General features: G+C 37.1%; 1 protein-coding gene across 1 annotated transcript; it reads right to left on the bottom strand.

Annotated features, from left to right (window-relative positions):
• Positions 1-585: 585 nt before the first annotated feature.
• LOC306640523 (olfactory receptor 51B2-like) lies at positions 586-1,521 on the bottom strand (the record flags this gene model as incomplete). The annotated part of the gene is made up of 1 exon (XM_079104808.1): positions 586-1,521. One exon carries the CDS (start codon positions 1,519-1,521, stop codon positions 586-588), a length of 936 nt encoding a protein of 311 aa, XP_078960934.1.
• Positions 1,522-11,830: the final 10,309 nt, after the last annotated feature.

Here is an 11,830-nt window from a genome sequence, read left to right as displayed (position 1 = left end):
ATGGAAACTCTACTGTGAAACTTTGTAAATGGCATTTGATTCATCTGAAAAGAAAACCATATCTGGAAATAAAATAATTTGGCTACACAGATTCCATGGTCTTCAATTTACATGCTCTAATTCATTTTTATATGGCCACCAAATTTATCTGCATTTGCTTATTTTTCTTTATGTAGGCTGCGGTTGACCCAGACTGGTCACATATCTTGACCTCTTTTGACATTTTATTTTCACATCCTATAGATGCAGGTTCTGAACTGCCCTATCTTCCCTGCTCATTATGGTATTTATCCATATCCTGTATCTCCAAATTCAATGACATTTCATTTTCCTACTCTTTTTTCAATCATAGGTAGATGATAGAGTGATAGGTAGGTAGATAGATAGATAGATAGATATACAGATCAATCTAGTGGTCAATTAATGGATAGATATATTCATTGCTTAAATTAGCTTGGAGATTTATGTAAAAATTCTGGTCTCTCCAACTCTGATAAAAGGGAGATTTTGCATAAAACTGAAGTCTCTTCTGGTTATACACAAGTCATAGAAATCCAAAAGATCTCAAAATTTTGAAGTAATGTTTCAAGTCCAATTACATCCAGAAAATAGGAGAACAATGCTCCTCTGAATCTGCTTGGTCTTGATGCTATATATAATTGGGTTCATGAATGGAGGAAAGAGAAAGTAGACATAGCTCATGGTAATGTGGACCACATGTGGGGCATGTTTCCCAAACCTGTGGATGAAGGTCAGGCCAATCACAGTGATGTAAAATACAAGGACACAACTTATATGGGACACACAAGTGTTGAGGGCCTTAGCTTGCTCCTCTCGAGAGGCAATGCCCACCACTGTCTTGAGAATCAGGATGTAAGAAATGAGAATGATCAGAGCATCTAGGAAGAAAGTCAGAGCCACCAGAACAACTGGGTATAAGCGATTAAATGTAATATCAGCACAAGCAAGTTTCATGACATCTTGGTGGAGGCAAAAGGCATGGGAAAGAACATGGGAACGGCAATATGGGAACCAATAAAGTGGCAGAATTGGGGGCACAATGGACACAAAGCCTCTCAGCAGTATCCCCAGACCTATTTTTATCACCCTGGAGTTGGTAAGTATGGAGTGGTACCTCAGAGGAGAGCGGATGGCAATAAAACGGTCATAGGCCATGGCAAGCAAGATACCCGATTCTACAATGGAAAGGGAGTGAATGACATAGGCCTGTGAGAAGCAGGCCCTGTGGCTTATCTCCCTGTGATTCACCCACAAGACACCCATTACAGTAGGCATTGTCGTCACTGTCACTGTGAGATCCGTGCCTGCCAGCATGGCAAGGAAGTAGTACATGGGTTCCTGGAGATGGCAGTCATCTTTGATGAGGTAGAGAAGTGTGCCATTGCCCAGAAACACAGAGACATAGATGGCGAAGAAGAGAATGGAGATCCAGTGATACGCTGCCTCCAGCCCTGCGAAGCCGGTCAACAGAAAGGGGGCAGCACTAATATTGGGCCACATATTATGCTCACAAGTGGAGAAAGATTCATGAAAACTATGAACCCCCAAACCCAGCAGTCTCAATCACAATATCCATACTTAGGAATAACTAATTGGTATATGCATACAGTTTTCTTATAGAATAGCAGAGTTTTATAGGGTGTACCAAGGATAAGGAAAGATGATCTTTTCCAAAACTACATATTATATTAGGTCAATGGTTGAAATTTTTTTCAATTAAAAAGCATGTTTTTTGTAGTAATATGCCCTACTGTTATATCTATGCTGAAATATGTTTGAAGCCACAATGGTTACAAAAAAGCTGACAAATTTATACAAATGAATAATAATTGTGTTTACATAAACTACTATTTGGTTTCAGGGTATTTTTGCTGCATTTAAATTTGATGTTATATTTCACAATAATAATAAAGACATAGCTTTAGTTAGAAGAGTTTTCTTACTTTAGTTTTGAAATTGAATGCTACTGCTATTGAATTCTAACAAAAGTCATGAGCCCTTTTTGAGAGAAATGGAGACAAGCTAATGACACCACATTTAGTCTAAAAGTATTCCTGGAGTCCATACTTAAGGTGCACATTAAAAACTCCAAATCTTTCTTGACACATGTATTGAAATGAAGTCTATACTGTGGTTTCAAATGAGACTGGCTATTGTAATATTTGGCACAAGCATTCTTGAAGTTACATTTTCTCATGAACAAGTGTAATTGCTGATAGGAAAGCTTTTCTATCTGTCTCCTCTTGTTATCCAGCAGCCATAGTTCCTGCTTCTGAAAACAATACAAGAAAAGAACTGTTTAAGTGTCCAATAGTAAGATGAAGACAGACTGACCAAGGAAGTCTTTCTATTCTTAAATTTTAAAAAATTTGTACTGAGTAAAAAGTATAATACTCATATTCTGGGAGAGAAATAAGGATGTGAGAACCTCTCTTACATTATGTATTCTAAATTTATTCTGTGAACTAGCACAAGTATGAACTTTTTAAATGAGTACTGGTGCAATGTGGTCAACCATGAAGGTCTCATTTTTGCTTTTGACATAACACATTCAGTTTAGTTCTCCCTGAACTCAGTTCTGCTTGCAAGTCTTTCCAAAAATCAGTAGAATTGGGGAAGTCATGATGAGGAGTCAGTTTCTGGAAATGGCTCAATTCAGAATGATGTTTCTATGTCCTCTCTGTACTAAGTACTAATTTATGGGTGACTGCCTTTAGGAGAGCCACATTTCGGACTTAAAATGAAGTAGGGGTAGTGAGTCCTGAAATAATTTCCCTAATGTTAGACTCCTCTGCCTCATCTCATCAGTACCTGGATTTTCCTCTCACTGGCACCTATTCAGCTCTCCTCCCCTTTAAATATGACCCTATTGCTGGAAAGACCATTATATTTGTCAAATATAATGTATTTTTATGTGGTTTGTCCCAGGATTGGGATAACGTATTAGGCAAGTCCCCCACTGACCCTGTTAGCTGGGGACAAGGCTCCAGAGAATGGTGGAGTCTTATCCACCACTACTCAAGGCAGCTAGGGTTAGGGTCTGTGGAATAAGTGGGTAGGGAACCAGCAGTGTCTACTATTCCCTTGAGTAGCCATTTATATCTCTGTCTCTGTGTATTTTCCAAAACCTTACTTACTTCCTTCATGGTTCCTGCTATACAGCCTGTGAAGTATAGAATCACAGTAGTATAATTTCAGATTTGGAAGGAACTACCATTTCCTGTAGTGAAAGCTCAGGACTTAAATGCTATTATGATCTTAAAAGTCAAAAATTAAGTTGAAAAATAAATAAGACAATTTTAGATAAATGTATGCATAATATGAAAATAGATATCACTCTTCAATGTAAACCGATTGGTACACAGGTTACTATAGCAGCTTGAGTGGTTTGGGCTGCACCTATGAGGATGTGACATTTGAACTGAGACTTGAAGAAGAAAGAAAAGTTGACCATGTTAATATGTAGAGGAAGGCCTTTGCATTAAGTGGAGAAAATCGGCATGACCAGGGTTTGATAAGTAAACAGGGGAGAGACAGCAGATAATACCATAGGACCCACCAGTGATCAGGTCTCAAAGAGCCTTATGGATCACAACAGGATTTTGTTTTAATAGAAATGTGATGAAGAGGCATTGGAGATCTTTAAAAATCACAATGGAAGAGAGGGCAGTGACATATTCTGACATATTTTGATTGCCACTTAAAATGATTCATTGGCTGTTTTTACCCTATGTACATGTATGATTACACAAATGGTATGAATCTATATCATGTATGACCATAGAAATGACATGCTGTACCCCATTTGTGTATAATGACTCAAAATGCAGTCTGTAAAAAATACAAAAAAATAAATTAAAAAAAAGAATAACCAAGGGAGGAGGAAGAGGAGGAGGAGGAGGAGAAAAGCATTAGTTAGAAACATATTGAAGTAATCCAGGCAAAGAGTATTGTGGTTATTCTGACCAGGAGAGAAGCAGTGGAAATTATTATAATACTTAAACATATAAAGATACATTTTTTGTGTTTTGTCAAGACTGAACAACATATTGAAAATGAAAGTGAGGGAAAAATAAAATGAAATTGATCTTAGATTTGAACAGACAAGAGAACAGTAAAATCTTTTACTCAAAAGGGAAAGTCTGAGGGAGATACCTATTGACTTGTGAGAATATCATGAGTCATTAGTAATTATAGATGAATTAAAGAAATTCCATGTCCTATTTTTTTCTTTTCATATACCAGAACAATTTCTTCAAGCTGTTTTTATTTCAAACAAGATAGACTCATTCAAATATGCTCTCTTGTAGATATTTTTTCAGTTTTGCACCACCACACTTAAGATGCCCCCAGAGAAAACCATCCTCTTACCTTATACCTATACAAGTGAGATCCCACTGCAATAATTTCCAGCAGTCAAGAAGTACAGACAACTTTGCCTGAAGCAATGGTTCAGCCCCTTTGACTTGATGCTAAAAAGTAGAAAATTGACAGAATCACTTCTTTGTCTCCATACTTTGTCCTCAGGAGAGAGAAATAAAAATAAGAATTTAGTACCTATTGAAAATACAATGAGTGATGTATATTCTTTAGGTCCTGGATGCAGGGTAGTTTCACATAACTCCTCTTCTTACTCAGTTCAGAACACAACTTTGCTGTCCTCTCCTGCTTACTTCTCTGACCCTTTAACAATGATAATTCTTTAAGCCAGTCTCCAGCCATGTGAGGAATTCTCTCTTATAAAAGAATATGTAGTGCAAGTAATTAGACACTACAGGAAAAGTTATTCTAAGTGGGAGGGGTTTATTGTGTTTGCCGATATGCTTCTACTCAAAGTTTTGCCTTTTGAATTCCTAAGAATTCTATGCAGATATACATCGTAATGTAGTTATAATAGGGATCTATAGTATCACCCTACTTCATGCTATGGAAAAGGCACATTACCTCTGCTAGAAATTGCTCTTGGTTTCTGAAAAAAAAAAAAATAAAAAAGACCATAAGAAAACAAACAAAAAAGGAGAAAAGATCATAGGGAAGAAAAAAGGCCCACAGGTGAGAATGGAACCAAGAGAAATTCATAATTTCAAGTCCATAATTCAACATGTGGAAAAATAAGATTCGCTTCTACCATTTACAACTGTGATCTTTATGTGCAGTATTTGAAAGCAAGTCTGGTGGAACAAATGGTACGTCTCTGTTCATCTCCTAGAGAGGTGAGGAGACATGAGAGGATCAAGCATATTTCTATCCCTGGGCATGAAACGTCTTACATTCTCATGCCCAACTCTGTTCCCGAGTGCTATCAACTTCAGCCTGAGGTCTGTGCAGACACCCAAAGCTGTGGGCTGTGGAGATCCTTCCTTTCTCACTGACTATCTAGACAGTTTTTAGAGGAGTTCCTTAGTACCCTCCTTCTGCAAATGCTGAACACCTCCTCATGCTCACATATACCCTAGCTTGGTAATGTCGTGAGGAGCAGGTTATTGTTTCCTGCCTGAACACTCAGATCATGTGGTTCCTTATGTCTGCTAAGAGACTCAGTCCCTGAGGTTATTAAAGAAGAAAGAACCTCCCCAGATGCCTCCCTTTTGTAGTCAGTTGGGATCTGGAAAATATTCTATTTAATCCCTCCTCTGAGGAGATAGAACACTAAATTAATCTCCCCAACCTCTTACATGATGTATTCCAAATAAGGTATGAGAATAATGGAGCCACAGGTAGCAGCTTTACACATGAGGAATCAGAGAGCTTGACTTCATTATCCCCGCAGATGCTCACGTCACCCATGGGAGGCTATTTATCCTCCTCATACACTTCCATGGGTAAATACTCGCCAAGTGCTCTCAGGAGCAACTTGCACAACTTCTTGACCTCAATGTTTTAAGTCCATCATATTTTCTTCTTGATTTATCTCAGAGTCATTTATCTCAGGATCTCCATATGGTGAATTCCTGGGTAGCCTTCCCTAGTGCACAGTATGATCTCAAGATCTGCCGGCAGCACCATGTCCTTATTGAGTCCATCTTGCCAGGATTTTTCTCATTCCTTAGAGATGCAGCAAACACTTAAAATGCAGTACTTCAGCAGAACATACCCCGTTACTTTAGTCCAGGAGATAATATTTTTGGATTCCTCTTTACCTCTTACAGAAACCACCCTGCTTGTTACCGATTTCACAGGGAAATTAACTTATATAATAAGAACGAATTTTTCTGTTCTTAAAAAAATACTTCATTCATCTGTTGAGTGCATCTAGGTTGGTTCCACAATCTAGCTATTGTGAATTGAGCTGTTATGAACATGGATGTGGCTGCGTTACTGTAGTATGGTAATTTTAAATCCTTTGGGTATAAACCGAGGAGTGGGATAACTGGGTCAAAAGGTGAGTCCAGCTATGAACATTGATGTGGCTGTATCTCTGTAGTATGCTGATTTTAAGTCCTTTGGGTATAGGCCAAGGAGTGGGATAGCTGGGTCAAATGGAGGGTCCATTCCAAGTTTTCTAAGGAATCTCCACACTGCTTTCCAGAGTGGCTGCACTAATTTGCAGCCCCACCAGCAATGTATGAGTGTACCTTTCTCCCCACATCCTCGCCAACACCTGCTGTTGCTCGTATTCTTGATAATCGCCATTCTAATTGGGGTGAGATGGAATCTTAGGGTGGTTTTGATTTGCATTTCTCTTATTACTAGAGATGTTGAACATTTTTCCATATGTTTGTTGATTGCTTGTAGATCTTCTTCTGTGAAGTGTCTATTCATTTCCTTAGCCCATTTGTTGACTGGATTATTTGAATTCTTGGAGTAAAGTTTTTTGAGTTCTTTATAGATTCTGGAGATTAGTGCTCTATCTGAAGTATGATTGGCAAAGATATTCTCTCACTCTGTAGGCTCTTTCTTTGCCTTGCTGATAGTTTCCTTTGCTGAGAGAAAGCTTTTTAGTTTGAATCTATCCCAGTGGTTGATTCTTGCTTTTATTTCTTGTGCTATGGGAGCCAGACTGTGGAACCAACCTAGATGCCCTTCAATTGATGAGTGGATAAAGAAACTGTGGTATATATATACAATGGAATATTACTCAACCATAAAGAATGATAAAATTATGGCATTTGCAGGCAAATGGATGAAATTGGAGAATATCATGCTAAGTGAGATAAGCCAATCTCGAAAAGCCAAAGGTCGAATGATATGGCTAATAAGTGGATGATGACACATAATGGAGGGGAGGGAAGGGTTAGTGTTAGGGTTAGAGTTAGGGTTAGGGAGGGGGGCAAGAATGGTGGAAGGAAGGACTGTATAGAGGGAAAATAGGGGTGGGAAGGGTGGGGGGAAGGGAAAAAATAACAGAATGAATCAAACAACATTACCCTATGTAAATTTATGATTACACAAATGGTATGTCTTTACGCCATGTACAAACAGAAACAGCATGTATCCCATTTGTTTACAATAGAAAAAAAAAAGGTGGGTCCACTCCAAGTTTTCTGAGGATTCTCCACACTGCTTTCCAGAGTGGCTGCACCAATTTGCAACTCCACCAACAATGTAAAAGTGTACTTTTTTCCCCACATCCATGCCAACATCTATTATGGTTTGTGTTCTTGATAATAGCTATTCTAATTGGAGTGAGATTAAATCTTAGAGTTGTTTGAATTTCCATTTCTCTAATTACTGGAGATGTTGAATACTTTTTCATATATCTATTAATCACCTGTATGTCTTCTTCTGTAAAGTGTCCAGTTCCTTGGCCCATTTATTGATTGAGTTCTTTGTATTTTTGGTGTAAAGTTTTGTAAGTGCTTTATAAATTTACACAATGGAATATTATTCAGTCATAAAGAAGAATAAAATTATGGCATTTGCAGATAAATGGATGGAATTGGAGAACATCATGCTAAGTGAAATAAGCCAATCCCAAAAAAACAAAGGCCAAATGTTTTCCCTGATAAGTGGATGATGATATATAATGGGGGTGCGGGTCGGGTGGTGAGAGAAGAATGGAGGAACTTTAGATTATGTAGAGGTAAATGAGAGGGGAGTATGAAAAATGGTGGAATGAGACAGACATCATCACTCTATGTACATATATGATTACAAGAATGGTATGAATCTACATCATGCACAACCATAGAAATGAAATGATGTACTCCATTTTTGTATAATGAATCAAAATGCAGTAGGTAAAACATTTTAAAAAATTTGAATTTAAAAAATACTTCAGTTGTTGCTATGTTTGTTATGATAAAAGTAATGTTAATGTAAATCAAATACCCGGACTGTTCTTGCTGGAATCAATTGATGTCTAGCTCCTTTTTATAATAATGGTAATATTTTTATTATCAAATAATAATTTAGCACAATTATTAATATTATTATTGTTTGCAAATAAGGCATGAAGTCTGAAGATTTGGAATGAGATCAAAATAAAGAAATTATCTGAAGGTACCTTTAGGTTAATGTAAGCATTTTACTTAAAAGAAAGAAACAAATACTTTATTTCTATCTTTGCAATGTTTGACAAGTAAAATGACAATAAAATAGCACATGAGCTATTCAAAGCACTCAGTGTGACTGTAGATGTAGAAATAATCTCTTCCCAGCTATATCTTTGATGATATTCATTGAAACCTGCAAGTCTTCTATCATATAATATGTAAGCATTCTGAAAATCAATTATTGAAGAAGTATTACTTCCTAAAGTAAATTTTGAAGCCATAGATTGAATTTGATTGCTTCTGTCCATTAGTAATTTAAAAATTCAATGATGACTTTTCTCATGTGATGGGCTTCTGATAGAATTGTCAATTTTTCTCTGGGAATTGTATACTTTTTTCATTTTTTAATTTGTTCTTTTTATTTATGTATGGACAGTAAAATGTATTTTGGGAAATTACACATACATGGAGTTTAATTTACTCTATTAGGATTCTACTCTTTCATTTGTACATGATGTGGGGTTACTCTGGTTGTGTATTCAAATACAAGGCTAGGTAAGTTATGTCCAACTAATTCTACTATTTTTTTCTATTCCCCTCCCCATCCCTTCCCTTCATCTCCCTTTGTCTAAGCCAATGGATTTCTACTGTTCCTCTGCCCAACCTCCGTTGTTTTGGGTTAGCTTCCACAAATCAGAGAGAACATTTGGCCTTTGGTTTTGTGTGATTGACTTATTTCACAGAATGAAATTGAACCCCTATCTCTCACCCTGCACAAAACTCAACTCTAAGTGAATCAAGGATCTAGGACTCTAAGGATCTTAGATCACAGACTCTGCACTTACTAGAAGAAAAAGTAGATGCAATTCTCCAACATGTCGGCTTAGGAACTGACTTCCTCAATAAGATTCCTAAAGCGTAAGAAGTAAAATCAAGAATCAAGAAATGGGATAGTATCAAACCAAAAAGCTTCTTCACAGCAAAGGAAACAATCAAGAACGTGAAGAGTTGGGCATGGTGATGCATGCCTGTAACCCCAGCTGCTTGGGAAGCTGAGGTGTGAGGATTGCAAGTTCAAAGCCAGCCTCAGCAGGGAAGAGGCACTAAGCGACTCACTGAGACCCTATCTCTAATAAAATGCAAAATAGGGCTGGGGATGTGGCTCAGTGGCCAAAAGCCCCTGAGTTCAATCCCCAGTACAAAACAAACAAACAAAAATATGAACAGAGATCCAACAGATTGGGAGAAAATCTTTACCACCAGCACCTCAAATAAGGCATTAATTTCAGAATATAAAAAGAATTCAAAAACTTAACACCAGAAATATAAACCCAATCAATAAATGGGCAAAGGAACTGAACAAATAATTCACAAAAGAAGAAATATGAGTGGTCAAAAATATATGAAAAAATGTTCATCATCTCTAACAATTAGAGAAATACAAATTAAAACTACACTGACATTCCATTTCACTCCCGTCAGAATGGCAGTTATAAAGAACACAAAGAACAATAAATGTTGTCATTGATGCGATGAATAAGGTACTCTTATACATTGTTGGTGGGACTGAAAATTGGTGTAACAATTATGGAAAGCAGTATGGAGATTCCTTAGAAAACTTAGACTGGAACTACCTTTTGACTCAGTTATCCTACTCCTCCATCTATACCCAAATGACTTAAAAACAGCATACTACAGTGATGCTGCCCCAGCGATGTTTATAGCAGCTCAACTCACAATAACCAAACTATGGATACAACCTAGGTGTCCTTCAACAGAGGAATGGATAAAGAAACTGTGGTATGTATACACAATGGAATATTACTTGGCCACAAAGAAGAATAAAATTATGGCATTTGCTGGTAAATGAATGAAGTTGGAAAATATCATGCTAAGTGAAATAGGCCAAGCCCAAAAAACCAAAGGCCAAATGTTTTCTCTGATAAGTGGATGCCTATATATAATGAGGGGGTTGGCAGGGGGAAGAGAAGAATGAAGGAACTTTGGGTGTTGTAGAGGAAAATGGGGTAAGAGGGTGTGGGAGACATAAAGATAGTAGAATGAAACAGACATTATTACCCTATGTACATGTATGATTACATGAATGATGTGATTCTACATTGTGTACAACCATAGGAATGAAAAGTTTGTGTATAATGAATCAAAATGCAGAGAAGTCTGTAAAAATTTTTAAAAATTTAATTAAAAAAAAATCACTCCTATTCTTGCCCTGTCTTCATGAAGACCACATGGGAATGGAGAATGTAGAGAAAACATAAGGGGAAACCAAGGACTAAAAAGTGTTGCTCCCCTTTCTTGGAATTGAATGATATGGAACAGGGCTCTGGGCTCACATTGGCTGCAGTCGCACATCAAGATGGGGGTAGGGAAGGCAGGGTGGAGGGAATTCTTTTACTTCAGTAAAACTCATGCCCTGCTCTCCTCTAATTCTGTGTGTGTGTGTGTGTGTGTGTGTGTGTGTGTGTGTGTGTGTGTTTGTGTTTAAAATGCCCATCAGGTACACATTCTTTTATTTATTTATTTTTTATTATTCATTTTTTTACACTGCATTTTGATTCATTGTACACAAATGGGGTACATCATTTCATTTCTATGTTTGTACACAATGTAGATTCATATCATTTGTATAATCATACATGTACATAGGGCAATGATGTCTGTCTTATTCCACCATTTTTCATACCCCCCCTCATTTCCTTCTATGTAATCAAAAAGTTCCTCCATTCTTCTCTCACCCCCCACACCTCCAACCCCATTATATATCATCATCCACTTATCAGGGAAAATATTCAGCCTTTGTTTTTTGGGGATTGGCTTATTTTACTTAGCATGATGTTCTCCAATTCCATCCATTTATCTGCAAATGCCATAAATTTTATTCTTCTTTAGATGAATAATATTCCATTGTGTATATATACCACACTTTCTTTATCCATTCATCTGTTGAAAGGCATCTAGTTTGGTTCCACAATGTAGATATTGTGAATGAAGCTGCTATAAACAATTGATGTTGCTATGTTACTGTAGTATGGTAATTTTAAGTCCTTTAGGTATAAACCGAGGAGTGGGATAACTGGGTCAAAAGGTGGATCCATTCCAAGTTTTCTGAGGATTCTCCACACTGCTTTCCAGAGTGGCTGCACCAATTTGCAACTCCACCAGCAATGTAAAATGTGCCTTTTCCCCACATCCACGCAAACATCTATTATTGTTTGTGTTTTTGATAATAGCCATTCTAATTGGAGTGAGATCAAGTCTTAGAGTTGTTTTAATTTGCATTTATCTAGTTACTAGAGATGTTGAGCACTTTTTCATATATCTATTTATCACCTGTATGTCTTCTTCTGTAAAGT

Source organism: Sciurus vulgaris, assembly GCF_902686455.1.
Source record: "Sciurus vulgaris genome assembly, chromosome: 11".
In the NCBI taxonomy this organism is placed as follows: Eukaryota; Metazoa; Chordata; class Mammalia; order Rodentia; family Sciuridae; genus Sciurus; species Sciurus vulgaris.
Note: the sequence above shows the minus strand (reverse complement) of the source record. Positions and strands in the feature narration are given on the sequence as shown.